The following is a 17095-nucleotide window of genomic DNA, read 5'->3' as shown; positions in this document are numbered from 1 at the left end:
AAAAAAAAATTTATGTGAAAAAACAAAGAAAATGTGAAATTTTGCCTTTAAAACTCATTTGAGTTGACTTCGATTAATATTTTGAGCAAACGAATCCGGATCAATATTTTGACATATTCGGTGGGCCCGTATCATGATTTAAAACTTGGGCATATGCCCGGAATCAATTTTGTAAGTCCCTAGTTTGAACTATCGCCATTTGACGGAAACTAGAAATTTAAAGGTTTAAGGAATTCCTAAATTTGACCATAATTGGATTTTTATTGATATCGGGTCCTGATTTGGATTCCGAGAGTTCGATCGGCTTTGTAATAATATTTATGACTTATGTACAAAATTTGAAGTTATTCCGAGGTGTGTAGGCACGTTTTCCGTTAGTTTTTAAAAAAAAAAAAAACAAACAAAAGGTTTGATTTTATAAAGCTTGAATTTCTAAAGTTTGACCGAAGATGTGACTTTTGAGCAAACGACTCCGAAATGGAGTTTTGATAATTTCAATAGCTCTGTATGGTAATTTTGGACTTATGAGCGTGTTCGAAATTTTTTTTGGAAGTTCGTAGTGAAATTTTGCTTGAAATGGCGAAAGTTGAATTTTTGGGAAATTTTACCGGGGAGTTGACTTTTTGATATCGGAGTTGAAATCCAGTTCTGAAAATTTTTATAGATCCGTTATATCATTTATGACTTGTGCGCAAAATTTGAGGTCAATCGAAATTGATTTGTTAGGTTTCGGCATCGAATGTAGAAGTTGAAAATTCTTAAGCTCATTAAGCTTGAATTGGGGTATGATTCGTGCTTTTAGCAATGATTTATGTGATTTGAGGTTTCAATTAAGTTCGTATGATATTTTAGGACTTATTGGTGCATTGATTTGAGGTCCCGAGGGCCTCGGGTGAGTTTCAGAGTGGTTTCGGATCATTTTTAACAATTGGTTTTTTTTTACAGCAATGTGCGGAATTTCTGATGCGCATAGCTGACTTTGAAAGCTTATATATCGAAATCTATAAGGAATCTGGAAATTTTCAAAACATGAAAGTTGTAGGCCTTTGATTCTAGTTTCCAGAATGATAAACCATTAATTATTCAGACATTTGTACTAAAAGTTATAATTGATTGACTGAAGCTGGTATTGCAGATTTTGGCTTACAGCAGTGTGCATCGCCAGAAATTTCTGCTGCATAGGGCTAACTTTGGGAATTTATATCTCGCAATCTATAAGGAGTTGGGAGATAAGCAAAACATAAAAGTTGTAGTCCTTTGTATCTAGTTTTCAGAAATGTAAATCGTTTGGCTGTTGGAGTTGAGTATAAGAAGTTATGGTTGATATACTACAGGCTCTCGTGGAAGAGTTTTGAAAGAGTTTGATGTTTTCAGCATAAGCATGTAATGATTCAAAGGTCCATTTTTAGTTCTAGAGATCGAAATTCGATTTCGAGACTTTCGAATTTTTGATAATGAATTATAGGAGTGATCTGGAAAGTTTGGTCTAATTTCATCGAGTAGCGATCGGGGTTTTAGCGCGAAACATGAGTTAATTATTTAACGAGAAAAATTGGTATCGCATTGAGCAAATGAGCTCTGAATTAAGTTTCGATTGAACAACTAGGTTCGTATTATTATTTGTGACTCGTAGGAATAAGAATCGTCGAATTCTGAGTTCGTATGATGGACTTAGAGTCTTTTTAGTGAAAAGAATAACTGCTGGTGCAAGCAAGTTCTGGTGTGGACTTTTAGTGACGAAAAATGGACTTTTAGTGACGGAAAATAGATTTTTAGTGACGGATGGCCAGAAACTTAAGGACCAAAAATGATCATTTCCTTCGTTTCGTTTTGGATTTTTGAAGCACGGTTCTTGGGCGATTTTGAGGATTTCTTCACGACTTCGACTTGGGTAAGTGTCCTATATCCAAAAGTGATTATATTTCATAAATCCATGGTTATATTCATCATTTATTTCGGATTTAAATGGAAGAAATCAAGATTTTTGCAAAACTTTTCAAGAACGAATATTTTAGATTTGGAGGTCGAGTTGTTATCGGAATTTGATAAAATTGATATGGGTGAACTCGTAATTGAATGGGTTATCGGATTTTGTGAGTTTCATCGGATTCCGAGACGTGGACTTCACAGGCAATTTTTGAGTTAATTTTCGAATTTTGTTGGACAATTAGTATTTTCATATAGAATTAATTCCTATAATTAGTATTTACTGAACTGAATTAATTTGGATAGATTTGAGCTGTCCGGATATCAATTCAAGCAAGACGGTAATTTTGGAATATCAACCTAACTTCAAAAAGATAAGTATCTTGCCTAACTTTGAGTGGGGGAATTACCCCTTAGGCATTGAGTCTTATGTGAAAATTGTGTGATTGAAAGCCGTGTACGCAAGGTGACGAGTACGTACTTGGTTTATATGTGCAAATTATATCGGTTAAAATTCGTACACACTATTATGTATTAAGTTAAAAAATTATTGGAACTTAGTCAATCCTTGAATTATCATGCATTGTTCCTAGTTTGTCGAAACTGTATTTTATATGATAATTTGGTGTTATTGTCACTTAAATTTTTATGTGAATTCCGTGTGCTTGTTGATTTGATATTTTTTATTGGAATTAAATTCATTATGGAATCCTTATCTGGAAATAATTATTAAATAAATTTAAATTGAGGCATTAATTTATATTTATTAAAATCTGGATTAAAGAAGGCGTTGTCCTATGCTAAGTTACTTTTCCATCTATGTTGTTATTTTGAGATTTTATATATGTTGTGTGGAGCCCTGAGTTATTTTTGAGAAAGTTATTGATTTTACTATATCATTGGAATCGGTTGTGGTCATTGAAAAAATTGTGATATGAATTGATTGTGTTGTATTGTCGTGATAATATTTCGTGTAAATTGTTGTGTGATTTGAGTTATTATTATGAGGATATAAGGGTGACATTTCACTGTTGATATTATGTGGGTATAAGGGTGGCATTTCACCGTGGTTATGTATGTTGGGATATTGTCTGGGCGGAGTGATAAGGGTGGCTATTATATAGAGCGATAAGGGATAAGGGGGCTATTATAGGAGTGATAAGGGTGGCTATATGAGAGATAAGGGTGACTATTGTCAGGGATGATATGTGATGATATAGAGTTATTGCATTGGTAAATTTTATGTGATGTTGTAATTTTTCTTATATTTATTTTTATATCTTGTACAATTTGTCTTGTTGTTTCGGTAAACTTGATAATAGTACGATTTATGTTGAAATTGGGAGCATGTGGCTATTGCCAGGCAGATTATGAAATGAAATATGGGCACGAGGTGCCGTGGGTAAATAATGATGATATTGACACACGATTTGTCCGTGAAGTTGTGATATGAAATGTGGGCACGAGGTGCCGTGAGTAAATGATGATGATATTGGCACGTGAGTTGTCCGTACAATTGTGATAGAGAAAATGACACGAGGTGCCGTAGAAATATGAAAATGGGTTGAGACTCGCATTTTATAATTGTGAAATGGGGTGTCACATGGTGGCTTTTATTCGAAAGATATTTATTTGAAAGAATTATATTTGAAAGAATTATATTTGAAAGATATTTATTTGAAGGGAGTATATTCGAAATATATTTATTGAAAAGTATTATATCCTGAAGATTATTATTTGAAAAGCACATAGGCGAAAGATTTATATTTGAAGAACTTGATTAATTGGTTATACTTGTATTCATTATTTGTTGAGCAATATTTATGGTGTTCTTGTTGCCCTGCTGTGTATATCACTGATTGATTATTGTTGCCATCATTGTTATTTATTTTTTATTATTTTTGTATACTACATTGCATAGGTTATTAGACTAGTGAGTGTCTTGACTGTACCTCGTCACTACTCCACTGAGGTTAGTCTTGATACTTACTGGGTACCGACTGTGGTGTACTCATACTACACTTCTGCACATTTTTGTGCAGAGCCGGGTATTGGAGATATCAGACTCGGACAATGTTAGAGTGTGATCGCAATGATTCAAGGTCGAGCTGCTTGGTCGTCGCAGTCCCTTTGAGTTTTTCCATTTTATTGTACTGTTAATTATTAATCAAACAATATTGAATATTCGATCCTTGAGATCATTTCATGTATTCAGTTAGAGTTCGTGACTCAGTATTATCAGTCTTGGGAGGTTGTTTGTAATTATTTCCGTTGTTGGTTTTGATTATCTATTTAAAAAAAAATTAAATTGGCTTGAATTGTAATTATAATGGGCTTACTTAGTCTTAGAGACTAAGTGCTATCACGACGCATGTGGTGAGATTTTGGGTCGTGACAAACCCGCCATGGTCAACCTCTCACACTTCCTAACCGGGATATTGGTGTCTCTTCTTTTCACATGCCCAAACCATCTCAGCCTCAATTCCCGCAACTTGTCTTCCGCAGGAGACATGCCCACCTTGTCCCTAGTAAATGTATTCCTAGTATTATCTTTCCTGGTATGCCAATACATCCATCTCAACATCCTCATTTCTGTTACTTTCTTCATTTGGACACGCGATTTCTTGACTGACCAGCACCCAACGCCATTCCATGCAATATAGTCGGTCTAACTACAACTCTCTAGAACTAGCTTTTAAGTCTTGGTGGCACATTCCTATCACACAAAATACCATATGCGAGCCTTCATTTCATCTACCCCGCTCCGATATGATACATAACATCCTCGTCAATCTCGCTGTTATCTTATATTACAGACCCAAGATATTTAAAACTATCTCTCTTGGGGATGACTTGTGCATCAAGCTTCACGTCCGCTTCTGCTGCCTGCGTCCAACACTGGACATGCAACCCAAGTATGCTGTTTTTGTCATACTCAACTTGAAATATTTAGAATCCAGAGTTTGTCTCCACTCTCCAGCCTAGCGTTAACCCCGCAACGCGTTTCGTCAATCACCACTATGTCATCTATAAATAACATACACCGTGGTACCTTCCCTTGAATATGTCGCGCCAGCACATCCATCGCCCGGGAAAATGAAAATGGGATAAGAGTTGATCTCTAATGCAACCCTATCGCCACTGGAAAATAATCCGAGTCTCCTCTCATAATTCTCACCCGAGTCTTAGCTCCATGTACATGTCCTTAATCACCATAATATTCACTGCCGCAACACTACTAACCTCCAAACATTTTCATAGAACCTCTATTGGGATTTTGTCGTAGGTTTTTTATAGGTTAATGAACACCATATGCAAGTCCTTTTTCTTCTTCCTATACTGTTCCATCAACCTCCTCACAATATGAATGACTTATGTAGTCGACCGGTCCGACATGAATCCGAACTGATTCTCCGAAATAAACACACCAGAACGCTAAAATATAATTTGAAATGCACAAAAAATTTCATTGAAGAACATTTTTGAAAACTTTGAATATTTATCCAGGCGACCACTGAAAAAATGCTATGAAATTCAGGTACCAAAATGGAAACGTGAAATGTCTAAGTTTGCCAATAAACGTGGTGAATATTGCACGTTATGTTGTTAAGTGACCAAGTTCGTCTCTCATTCCATTTTGTTATTTCTGGAATGACCACACAATCTTAACATGAGGAAATAGTTTTCAAGCTCAAATAAAATGCATGATTATTATTAAAAATAATTTATCATCGCCCATTCTTCTTCTTGCAGAGGAGATGACAACGAAGCACTCACAATTACGAATGATTTTATTGGTAATCATTCATGTTAGGATCGGGAATCCGGATAGTGTGGAATTTTGCCAAACAACGGTATAATGATAATAATAAAGACAATAAAAATTGATAACAACGACAATTAAAGTAGATAAAGAAGACACAAATTTAACGTGGTTCAGTCAAAGTAACCTACGTCCACAAGCGAAAAGGAGCAATTTACTATAATAATAAGAGTACAAAAGAGAGTACAAAATTAGAGCAAACACTCTAATTAATCCCAAATACCCTAAGAGAATAACTTCACAAGATCACTCCAAAGAAATGGTTGACACAAGTGCTTCCCAACACTAACTCTCATACAAAACACTCTTAATAAAAGAAGAAAGGAAGAAACAAGAATCGAAGACAAGTCTTGTTGGTGTGTCTAAAATGAACTAATGGCCTTCCCTTTTATAGGCAAAAAAGTCTTGACCTCTCAGGTGTAAAAGAAGAGATACAACTTGTGCAAATGATATCCAACACACAATGCAATATTTTTGGGTGTCAAACAATATTGCCAACAAAGTCTATACTTTGCAAAGATGCTTATGCTTATGTGAGATGAACTCCATTTGACAAAATAATGGCCATATTACAATTCAAATAAAGGTTCAATACACAAAAAATACCATTTTAATTTTTATCACTTAAAATTTATTTAAATAAATATTTGTTGCACAAATTAGATATTCTAATTTTTGTCACTTAAAAATATCCAATTAAACCCAATAAATCAAAAAATAAAATAGGCTGAAATTTATATATTTTGCACCAAAAAGTGATGTGGCGCATGCCGCGTCAAATGTTATTATAACGCTATTTTATACCACGATATTGCAACCCCTTTGGGTTCTATTTTATTTGTTTTTGGTATAATTATTATTTTTTGTAGTGGTTCACTTTTTTTCTTTTTTAATTAGTGATTTGTTTTTTTTGTTCTAGTGGTTCGGCCGGCCAAAACCACAATTGGATAGTAGTAAATTGTATAGTATCAGATAAACCCATTCTCTGTTGCCTGCTAATATCTTGCTAGGCTAAAACCCCTAATCCATAGCCATAAGACCAAGCACTGCGCACCCTCCTCTTCGACAGCCATGGCTTCCTTGTCCATAGACATAGCCACGACCTTTATGGGACTGGCCAAGCGTCAAACGCCACCGCTTTATGGTCTTCGCACTGCAGTGTTCCCAAATTTGTGGAAAACCAGCTCATCTCAGAGAGCCAGTTTATTGTCCACTTCATCTTCAAGAATTCTTTCTGCAATCAATAATCCTACGAAACGAAACAGATTATCTCGCAGATTTACTGTATCTGCCACTTCTACTTCCACCCCACAAAGCGAGGACTCTGATATTTTGACCAAGATACCTCCTGATAATCGAATTCCGGCTACCATTATCACTGGTTTCTTAGGTTCTGGAAAAGTATGTTTTTTACTTCTTGATATGCTCAGTTTACCTCGCACTGCTTTAATTTCACTGTCAATTAACTACATAGTTAAATTATTTAACATTTGTATTGTTATATCTTTTACTTTATTGTTTGTACTCAAGTAGATGGAGTTTAACTCTCTTTTTGTTGTTGCAATTATTTGATGGGAAAATGATGTGGCAGACTACCTTATTAAATCACATATTGACTGCGGATCATGGGAAGCGCATTGCTGTTATCGAAAATGAGGTATGTGAATAGATCGGATAATCTTAATATTACGGAGCTTATTTAATTCTTATATGTTGAATAAGATTTTAGGCTTAGTGTATGTTGGTATCTAGTCAATGTCTAACATATTATTATTTCTTCCCCTCCCCTGGTAGTTTCTGAAATTATATTGTCATTTTAAGCTTCTCATGTTTCAGCTAGGTAGTGATTGTCTGAAATCTGAATTGTTATATCTATTATTCCTATGCAGTATGGTGAAGTGGATATTGATGGGTCTTTGGTTGCTGCAAAAGCTGCTGGGGCGGAGGAGATTATGATGCTTAACAATGGGTGTCTCTGTTGCACTGTGAGGGGTGATCTAGTTAGAATGATTGCGGAGTTGGTCAGTAGAAAGAAAGGGAAATTTGACCATATTGTCATCGAGACTACAGGTAAGAAACTGATGAGACACATTGTTCTGCACTGAAATTGTTAGAATACATGCTTTTGGGTGGGGGATCCACAAGTTCTCAGCTGACTAATTTAGGAACTTGGCTATTTGTTGATTTGTATCTTCTTGCGTTCTTACACATCTAAGCCAAACGTTTTCTCATTTCTCATACATTTGAATTGATACCAACATTAGCTCTCTTGTGTTGATTTGGCAGGCTTGGCAAATCCTGCACCAATTATTCAAACTTTCTATGCGGAGGATCAGGTTTTCAATGATGTTAAGTTGGATGGTGTGGTTACATTGGTTGACTCTAAACATGCTGGTTTTCACTTGGACGAGATTAAGCCAAAAGGTGTGGTCAATGAAGCGGTCGAGCAAATTGCTTATGCTGACCGTATTATTGTAAACAAGGTATGCGTCGATCTCTTTAATGGCTGATTCATCTCAATTACCAATCGTGCGGTCAGGTACTATTCTTGGTAATAGCAATCAAGGCTCTGGAGTTGCCAGGAAGCAAAAACAATCCTAGATCTGGTGACATTTTATTATATTCAGTATCACAAAAAAGTAATCATTGCTTACCAGACAAAAGTCATTGGGGATATATCATTTACTGCTACTTCCTGTCAAATTTATTTGTTTTATCAGTACAATCACCAAATTTTGCTTCCATGTGGATGTGATATTGGTGAGATGTTTCTATTTGCAAGTGGAGGTCATCTGAGATGTAGTTGAATTTGTTGTATGGAACATTAGATTAAGCTTGGACATCTAGTATGAATCATCGCACTGCGTTCTGACAAATGTGTTTCATATCCTTGCCAGACTGATCTTGTTGGTGAGTTTGAAGTTTCTTCCTTGATTCAGCGAATAAAGGTTGGTATTGTGGCTGTTTTGTCATTTGACATTATTTTTAGCTGTCAGTCTTAGAGTTACTCACTAAACTCTCATGGTGCATAAACAGAGCATAAATGGTATGGCTAATTTGAAGAGGACACAATTTGGAAAAGTCGATTTGGATTATGTTCTGGGGATTGGAGGCTTTGATTTGGAAAGGTATCACTTCTTCCCCTTCATGATTGTGTATTCTTTTTCTGTAAATCTGCAGAGCTTATTCAGTCTTCTTCTTCTTCTTGCTTGCTTTTTGGATACCATACCTGTGAAGTGTATTGTCATATTTCAACTTCCTAAATAATTATGTTGGCTCCCATAAATCATTCTATCTTATTGAAAAGGCATTAATATTCTTGCTTTTCGCAGTTGATCATTAGTTAGTATCAATGTGCTGGGAGCTTGTTTGAATTTTATATAGTAAGAAGATGGTTTCTGAGGACATTCTTAAGTGTGCATGTCTATTATTGTGTCTTGCATTTTATGCAGAAATGCATATACTGTATACTAATGTAAATAACTGGTCAAGTCTTACTCCAGATAATTTTGTTAAACTGATACTCATGTTTTTCAAGGTAAAAAAAGGCATTCAAAATTTGGATTTGCTTGTTAGGTTCACAGTATTCTTCCAAACATTATGTTGAAGTATGTCAGATGCAGACTCGTACCAAAAGCAGATCAGGGTTCTGTTGTTGGTACTCTTAGAGGGGCAGGACCCGGGGAATCAGTAAAACCTGCACCGATTAATCCCTAAGGGGCCAGCATGGAGTCAGGCCAACAGAGAAAATGTCCCTGGGAGAAGGGAGGGAAAAGTTTTAAACAGAGATATTGGGGGGGGGGGGGGTTAAAGGAAAAGTTATAAGTTGCACGTGGGTGTTTTCTTCTTGTACTGAATTGTGGGAAATAGGATTTGAACATGATCCTTTTTGGTGAATAAAGCATTTAAAAGAGCAACATCAGTTATCTAGGTTTTTATTTCATATTTTTCAGACATTTTTTTCTTCCAGCGACGTTTTAGTCAAGGTTTTGATGAATTCCTTCAGCTAATGATAATTTATTTAACTCTTCTTATGGTTCTTTTAACTATGGAAAATTGTGTGCTGAAAGCACTATGATTCTTCAGATTTGAACTTTTTAATCATTTTTATAGATTTCCATTGTTCCTCAGATCCATTTGGATTTGTCTGAGTTCCTATGTTACAGGACTATTGCTTACGCTATTTTTGTTAAATTCATGTAGAATTGAGAGTTCGGTTGGCGCTGAAGGTTCCAAGGAAGACCATAGCAGCCACACCCATGATCATGATCATCATGATCACCACCACCACCATGACCATGAACATGATCACAAGCATGGTAAGTGTTCTTTGATGTCAGAACTTCTATACTAGCCCTTCTAGCAGCTAATGTCAACAAAATGCTGCACGAACTCAGTTAGTTCGATTTCCAAAGAACTATTTCCCCTTATTTTGGGGACACTACTTGAGCAGTCTGTGTTTGATACTTTCACGGTTTCTCTCTAGTCATAGTTCTATGAGTATCCTGTTCTCGTTATTGGAGCTATTAACTTATTACATATAGCACTTCTTACCAAGCACGAGCCTAGTTCAGGAAATTCAAACTCGGTTAAACTATTTATTGGAGCCCGGCCTAGCTCGATCGACCATCCAGAAGTCAAGAGTCAAGTTTGACTTTGGCTTGAATAATTTTTTACAAGATTGAGCTTGAGTTCATTTTGAAATTATTTGACTTTGAGCTTGTTCATGACCCCGTTTATGATCCATATATTTATTTTAAAAGAATACTGAATACAAGAGAATATTGAAATAACCATTTTCCTATTGAATACCTTACGGTTGGGGGATTAGAGACACTGACGGGAGCATAAGTACTTTTTTGTATTTAAAGAGGAATAAAATTGGAAAAAAGGAGTCCCCTCCGGGGGGTTTTGTGGGGGGGGGGGGGCACTATTCGTAAACGCTAAACAAGCCAAGTCGAGCTGTAGGGTGAGATTGAGCTCGGTGATTTAATAAATTAAATAGTCTAGTTGTGGTTTCTTTGGCGAACCTGTTGGTTCCTTTATAGCTTTAGGCCCTTTCTTTATCTTTTCCAATTCTTTCTTTTGGCATTTATCTTGTTTCTATTAACCAATCTATTTTATGTTAGTTTTTTCCAGTTTCCTTTTTGTTCGCCACACTCCTCGTGAAAATTTCAATTTTTTTCATGTTTCCTTTTGGCTCTACTTGTGATGTACTAGTGTATATTTTGTAAGCTTATTTCTCAAAAAGCAGTTCTATTTGTGCATATAGTTGAATCTTGAATGTTTGCCTCAAGAGTGTTGTTGCTTTTCTGCAGAACATCATGATCATCACCATTCTCACGATCACACTCATGACCCTGGTGTCTCTTCTGTCAGCATAGTTTGTGAAGGAAGCTTGGATCTTGAGAAGGTTGGTACCACGGTCTTTCATTTGGCCATATTTTATATAAATACTTCATTCACTAAGATATTGTGTGTAAGTTGTAAATCTAGATAAGTATGCTAGTTGCATTAATAAGCTAAAGAGTTGTTATTCTGTAATTCAGGCTAATATGTGGCTGGGAACGTTGCTGATAGAACGAAGCGATGACATCTATCGGATGAAAGGTCTTTTATCCGTTCAGGGAATGGATGAGAGATTTGTGTTTCAGGTTATTAAATTCTTTGCCTACTGCTACTTATCTTACTGATGAGTTATAATGTGATTACTACTACTACTACATAATCCCTTTATGGAATGGCTGAAACATTTCTTGTAATGTGGATGCTATAATTAAGATCAGTGCTTTACTGGTGTGAATCACAGCCTCATTGAATTTTGACTGAGTAAATTCTGTGGCACTGATATTTGACAATATGCTGATGTGTCTACTTGGTGGTGTAACAGGGAGTCCATGACATATTCCAAGGTTCTCCAGATCGGCCATGGCGGTCAGATGAACCAAGAACAAACAAGATAGTATTCATAGGGAAGAACTTAGACGCAAAGGAATTAGAGGAGGGCTTCAAAGGCTGTCTAATATAAATCTGAGATTCTGGTTACTATTTTGTGAAAGGTTGATGACCGAGAACAAACAAGATAAATCTGAGATTCTGGTTACTATTTTGTGAAAGGTTGATGACCTACTACTGTTACTTGGTCAGGGGAGAGGGAAATGTACGCATAATTGACTTGTTAGGGAACATACAGAAGACTTTTTGGTCTAAATTGGAAATCTAGTCTAGTACTATTATTCTAATATCCCATTTCATCTTTGCAGTTTTATGCTGTTTTACCCTTTTCAGCTTCCCCGTAATTAATAAAAAGAACATTATGTTGGTGGGAGATTTTCATTTGTTTGATTAACAAGATATATATATATATATATATATATATATATATATATATATATCAGAGAGGTCTCAGCCTCCACAAAAAGATTGTAGTCTATCGCTACATTATAAATATTACAACCCCTTGTTTTTCTTTCCAAAATAGTTCCTAGGATGTTTGCCCATATTGCTTCATTGGCAAACACCGGAGGAATTACCAAAAAAGTTTGTTCTTGCTTCATTCGTCTTGCTTGCTTCCTTGGTTAGTTTGTCGACCACCCTATTGGTTTCCCTGTAGCTATGATTTACTGGAGGATGTCCCAGTGTTGTTAGGAGTGTCTTGCATTCACGTACAATAGTCTCATAAATCAGATTGCCTTTATTGATACTGTGTATTACCTTTGTCGAGTGTATGTCAACCTCCAAAGGCGCGAAGTTGTTTGAGATTGCCATTTTTAGTCCCTGCATTAGAGCTGTTAGTTCAGAGTGTAGAGTATTGGTATAATTTATTTTCCCCATGAATTCCATCATCCAATCCCCATTGCTGTTTCAGATTACTCCTCTTACTCCCCCTATAAGCCCATTTTGAAGGGTTGCCCCGTCTGTGTTGAGTTTATAGTGGCATCTCCTTAGAGGATGCCACTTGATATATAGGACATTGGTAGTGATTTCAGTGGCAGCAAACCAATTCAAGAGTTGATACTCATAAGCCACTATGTTATGTGGCAAGTATTAACAATATGAGTCATTTCCATTTTAATAAAGGAAAGACACATATGACATGAAGTCATATCCATCCTTAATAAATAGAAGTCAAATATCCATTCTTATATGCATTCAAACGTAAGTGTTTGTATGTTATAAACATAAGTTATAGGACATTGCTAGTGATTTCAGTGCTTTCCCCAGCCACACGAATGAACTCAACAGCTTTAGCTATGACATTTTTACAGGAGATAGGCTCTCTCTTTCCATTTAAGCAATTGTTGTTTCTGGTGAGCCAAATCTCCCATAGCCAGAAAGGGATCAACTCTCCCAATTTAAGAAGTGAGTTAAATTTTTTGTTGTGGATTGTATTATTGGTGAATCCCAGTTGTTCTGCTTATTCAGGATGGTGTTGATTCTATGGTTATTATACTTCATGTGGGATAGGTTATCCCAAAATAGCTTGGCATTCTCACAACTAACTATGACATGCTCAATTGATTCACCCTCTTTGTCACAGAAGAAGTATCTGGGGTTCAGATTAATTCCCCTGTTTTGCAGGTGTTTTGTAGTGGGGAGTCTGTCATGGGTCATCAATCACAGAAAGTATTTTAACTTGTTAGACACTTTCTTTGACCAAATCCAAGTGAAATTCATCATTGGACTTTGGTGCAGATTCTCAGATTGATCAAGGATCATGGCGTAGGCAGATTTGGTGGAGAAGAGACCATTATGGGTCCTGTTCCATACCATTTTGTCTATACTAAGTGGGTTAGCATTACAAATAGTGGAGTTTATACTTGAAAGCACACTGCCAGGGAGGTTGAAGGAAAGACTGCTGGGGATGAGCTGGCTATTTAGGAGACATGTGGCCAGAGTTCTCTTCTCCTCTCCCCTGTTAAGAGGGCCACTAATTAAAGCTCTAATAGGTTCTAAGTTTTGGATCCATCTGTCATTATAGAGGTTTATTCTATCACCTACACTATCCACCTATTAGTATCTCTGCACACTTTCCACCCATTTCTGATGCTAGTCCTGGTTCTGGAGGCAATGTGCCTACTATGGTGATTGCTATTGCAGTGTTTGTGGAACAACACTCTAGCCTACATGGCCTGATGGTTGTTGTACATCCTCCAAGCCAAACTAGCATAACTGGCAGTATTCCTAAGGTCAACATTATGCACACCAAGACCCCCTATTTCTCTAGACTTAGTAACGATACCCCGCTTAATCAGGTGCATTTTCTTCTTCACAGCAGTAGTTCCCCATATGAAATTCCTCTTAATCCTATCTATTTGGTTGCACACCTGGGCATGTAACATAATATACTGCATGGCATGGCTAGGAATATATCCAGTGATGACTTTGCTAATGTAGTTCTCCCAGCCATGTTCATGAATTTGGTTTTCCAACCAGCTAGCTTAGTTTGCATGCGATCAATGATGAACTGGAAATCTCTATTGGTTGGCCTCTTGTGAAAAATTGGAAAGCCAAAATATTTCCCAAAGGAAGTGCTAGGCTTGATATTCAGAGTCCTTGCTAAGCTATCTATAATATCCCTATGACAGTTATTGGAGAAGACAACTTTGGACTTTATGGTATTGACCTTTTGACCAGATAGGCTACTAAAATGGTGTAGAGTACCCATGAGTGTGGCACAATTCTTGGGGTTTGCCCTAGCAAACAGAGTTAGATTATCTGCAAAGAATAAATGTGAGATTTTTGGCCCAGAGTGGCTGATTTTGATGGGGAACCAACCCTCTTATTGCACCCGAGTCTCAATGCTTCTTGATAGCCTTTTCATACACATTATGAAAATGTAAGGGGACATATGATCTCCCTGTCTGAATCCCTACTAGGCTGGAAGAAATCTGTCCTACCCCCATTTACCATGACAGAAATAGAGCTTGAAGAAATGCAGGACATGATTAATTTGGTCATATTGTGGGGAAAGCCAAAGGACACTAAGGTGTCTCTGATGAAGGACCATTCTAGTATGTCAAATGCCTTTTCTAGGTTAATTTTGAGGATCATGTTAGCATTTTCCCCTTTCATCATAGTAAAGTGACTGATGTATTCCTGAACTATGATGGCATTAACACTGGCCCTTCTGTTGGACAAGAAACTGGTCTGACTTGGGCCAATGGCAGAAGGAAGGACATGCTAGATTCTATTGACAATTATTTTGGTAATCAACTTGTACATTGTGTTGCATAGCCCAATAGGTCTACAATTCTTAAGGATTGTGGCATTGGCACACTTAGGAATCGGGCATAGGTAGGTTGTATTAACTTCAGGCTTCATTTCTAGGGTGTTAAAAGTCTGGTTACAGAACTGAGTCACTTTGCTCTCCAGGATATTCTAGTGTCTTTGGTAAAAGAGGGGGTAAAGGCCATCAGGTCAAGGGGCCTTAGTAGGTTTGAAAGAGAACATGGCCACCTTTATTTCACTACTCCTTAGGGGAGCACTCAGAGTAACTTGCTCCATATTGGACAGAGTGTGTGTATCATAGACTATGCTTTTCCATGGAGTGAGGGAGCGTAGGTGTTCAGTGGTGAACAACTTGGAGTAGTAGTGATAAATGGTGTTTTGGATTTCTCGTTGCTCCTCAATCCAGTTCCCTACTTCATCCTGCAGGGCCATGATTTTGTTCCTTCTCCTCCTATTGAGGGTAGAAGTATGGAAAAATCTAGTATTAGTATCATCATCTATCAGCCAGTTGATCCTAGACTTAATTTTCCAAAAAACATCTTCACATTTGAGAATAGAGGAGTATTCCTCCAGAAGTTGGCCTATATATTCTGAAGAAAGGTGCTGAAGGGGTAGGCATTAGATTGTTGGATACCCCCAAGTCTGGCAATAATGTGCTCCTTCTTATGGAATATATTACCAAACACAGTCATGTTCCAGGTCATCACCTGGGACTGGAACTGGGCATTGCCTCTTTCAAGGCTACCACACCCTTTATAAGCCTGTTGGACAATGTTGGTGAAGGATGGATGACTACACCACATGGGCTCAAACCTAAAAGTTTTGGAAGTGGTTCTGGAAGCATTGTGCCACAAGCTGATCAGCACAGGGCAGTGATCAGAGTGTGTTCTAGGGAGGTAGCTCACATTACTAGAAGGGTAATCATGGATCCATTCATCATTGGCAAAACACCTATCTAGTCTCTCAAGGATTAACTGATTCCTATTCCTATACCTCATGTTAGTCCAAGTGTATTTACTCCCCTTAAAACCTAAGTCAATGTGCTTATAGTGATTCAGGCAGTTCCAGAACAGGAGAGCTCTTGGGGCAGAGATGTAGTTTTCCCCTGCTTATCTCTGGCCTTAAGACTTCATTGAAGTCCCCCCAACTATCCAGCTCCCCTTGTAACCATCAGAGATAGTTTTAAGCTGATCCTAGAGAGCCCTTCTGTTAGCATATGTGTTACTAGTATAAATAGCAGTGAAAAGCTAAGGGGTGGAGGAGGGAGTTACCTTGACCATAACATTGATGCCCTGGGGAGTGGTGGAGACTTCATCAATCTTCAACATGTCATCTTTCCATATGATGACAATGCCTCCTGATAGGCCTATAGCAGGGTTCTGAATTTGCCCTGTGAATCCCAGCTCTTGAATGAGGTGCTTGTGCTCAGTCATCCTTGTTTCCAAGAGAACCAGCATGGCAGGCTTGTGCAACTTAACCATCTCCACACAATGTCTTCTAAATTCCTCACTCTTAGCCCCCTAACATTCTAGATGATGAAATTCATCAGTAACGTTGGGTTGGTTTGTGGCTTCCTTTTCAGGAACTTGGATTTCCCCTTCACTGTTTAACTCTCTAGGTTCTCCATCCCCTAAGGATTCTGGGGAGTTAACTGGGCCATTACTGGTTTTAAGTTCACAACTGAGTCTCCTGAGTTTGGCTCTAAGGCTGATCTTAGGCTTACTCCACACATTACCATGCTTCTTGGGCATAGTACGATAAGTATTTCTCCCCAGGCCCTCTGAACTCTATTGTTTCCTCTTGCTGTAGAAGCATAACTTTGGTCTTTGACACTCCCAGCCTTGCTATCATTTCCTCTAATTCTATGTTGGTGGCCTCTAGGTGCTCGTGGACATTTTCTGACCCTATCCTTGGAGATGTGGTCCTTGTGCTCACTGATATCCATGGGGAGAAGGGGGCTAGGGATCCCCTCCCTTGGAGAGACTAGTGGGAAGAAGGGGAGAGTGTGGCTTATCTGCTGCATGAGAAGGCTCAACTGATCTGTTGTCATTGCTTTCTAGCTCACTGCATACTGAGCTTGCATGAGAGTTGCCAACCACAATTGGTGACCGTAGT

At 37.6% G+C, this 17095-nt stretch overlaps 1 protein-coding gene across 1 annotated transcript; it reads left to right on the top strand.

The window, feature by feature from the left end:
- Positions 1–6626: 6626 nt before the first annotated feature.
- On the top strand, positions 6627–11991 carry LOC107824330 (uncharacterized). Its single transcript, XM_016651081.2, has 10 exons — positions 6627–7150; positions 7341–7406; positions 7639–7819; positions 8036–8232; positions 8647–8697; positions 8786–8877; positions 9953–10068; positions 11068–11162; positions 11299–11403; positions 11640–11991. Exons 1-10 carry the CDS (start codon positions 6821–6823, stop codon positions 11775–11777), a joined length of 1371 nt encoding a protein of 456 aa, XP_016506567.1. The 5' UTR covers positions 6627–6820; the 3' UTR covers positions 11778–11991.
- The last annotated feature ends 5104 nt before the right edge of the window (positions 11992–17095 follow it).

This window comes from Nicotiana tabacum, chromosome 4, assembly GCF_000715075.1.
Source record: "Nicotiana tabacum cultivar K326 chromosome 4, ASM71507v2, whole genome shotgun sequence".
Taxonomy (NCBI): Eukaryota; Viridiplantae; Streptophyta; class Magnoliopsida; order Solanales; family Solanaceae; genus Nicotiana; species Nicotiana tabacum.
The sequence above is the reverse complement of the archived record's forward strand: the minus strand, read 5'-3'. Positions and strand labels throughout refer to the sequence as shown.

What these genes read in the sequence shown, in the direction of transcription:
- LOC107824330 (XM_016651081.2), top strand. Translation starts at nt 6,821, where the DNA reads ATGGCTTCCTTGTCCATAGACATAGCCACGACCTTTATGGGACTGGCC. An exon ending in TTGCTGTTATCGAAAATGAG is followed by an intron (nt 7,407 to 7,638) that starts GTATGTGAATAG and finishes ATTCCTATGCAG; the next exon opens with TATGGTGAAGTGGATATTGA. An exon ending in ATGAGAGATTTGTGTTTCAG is followed by an intron (nt 11,404 to 11,639) that starts GTTATTAAATTC and finishes GTGGTGTAACAG; the next exon opens with GGAGTCCATGACATATTCCA.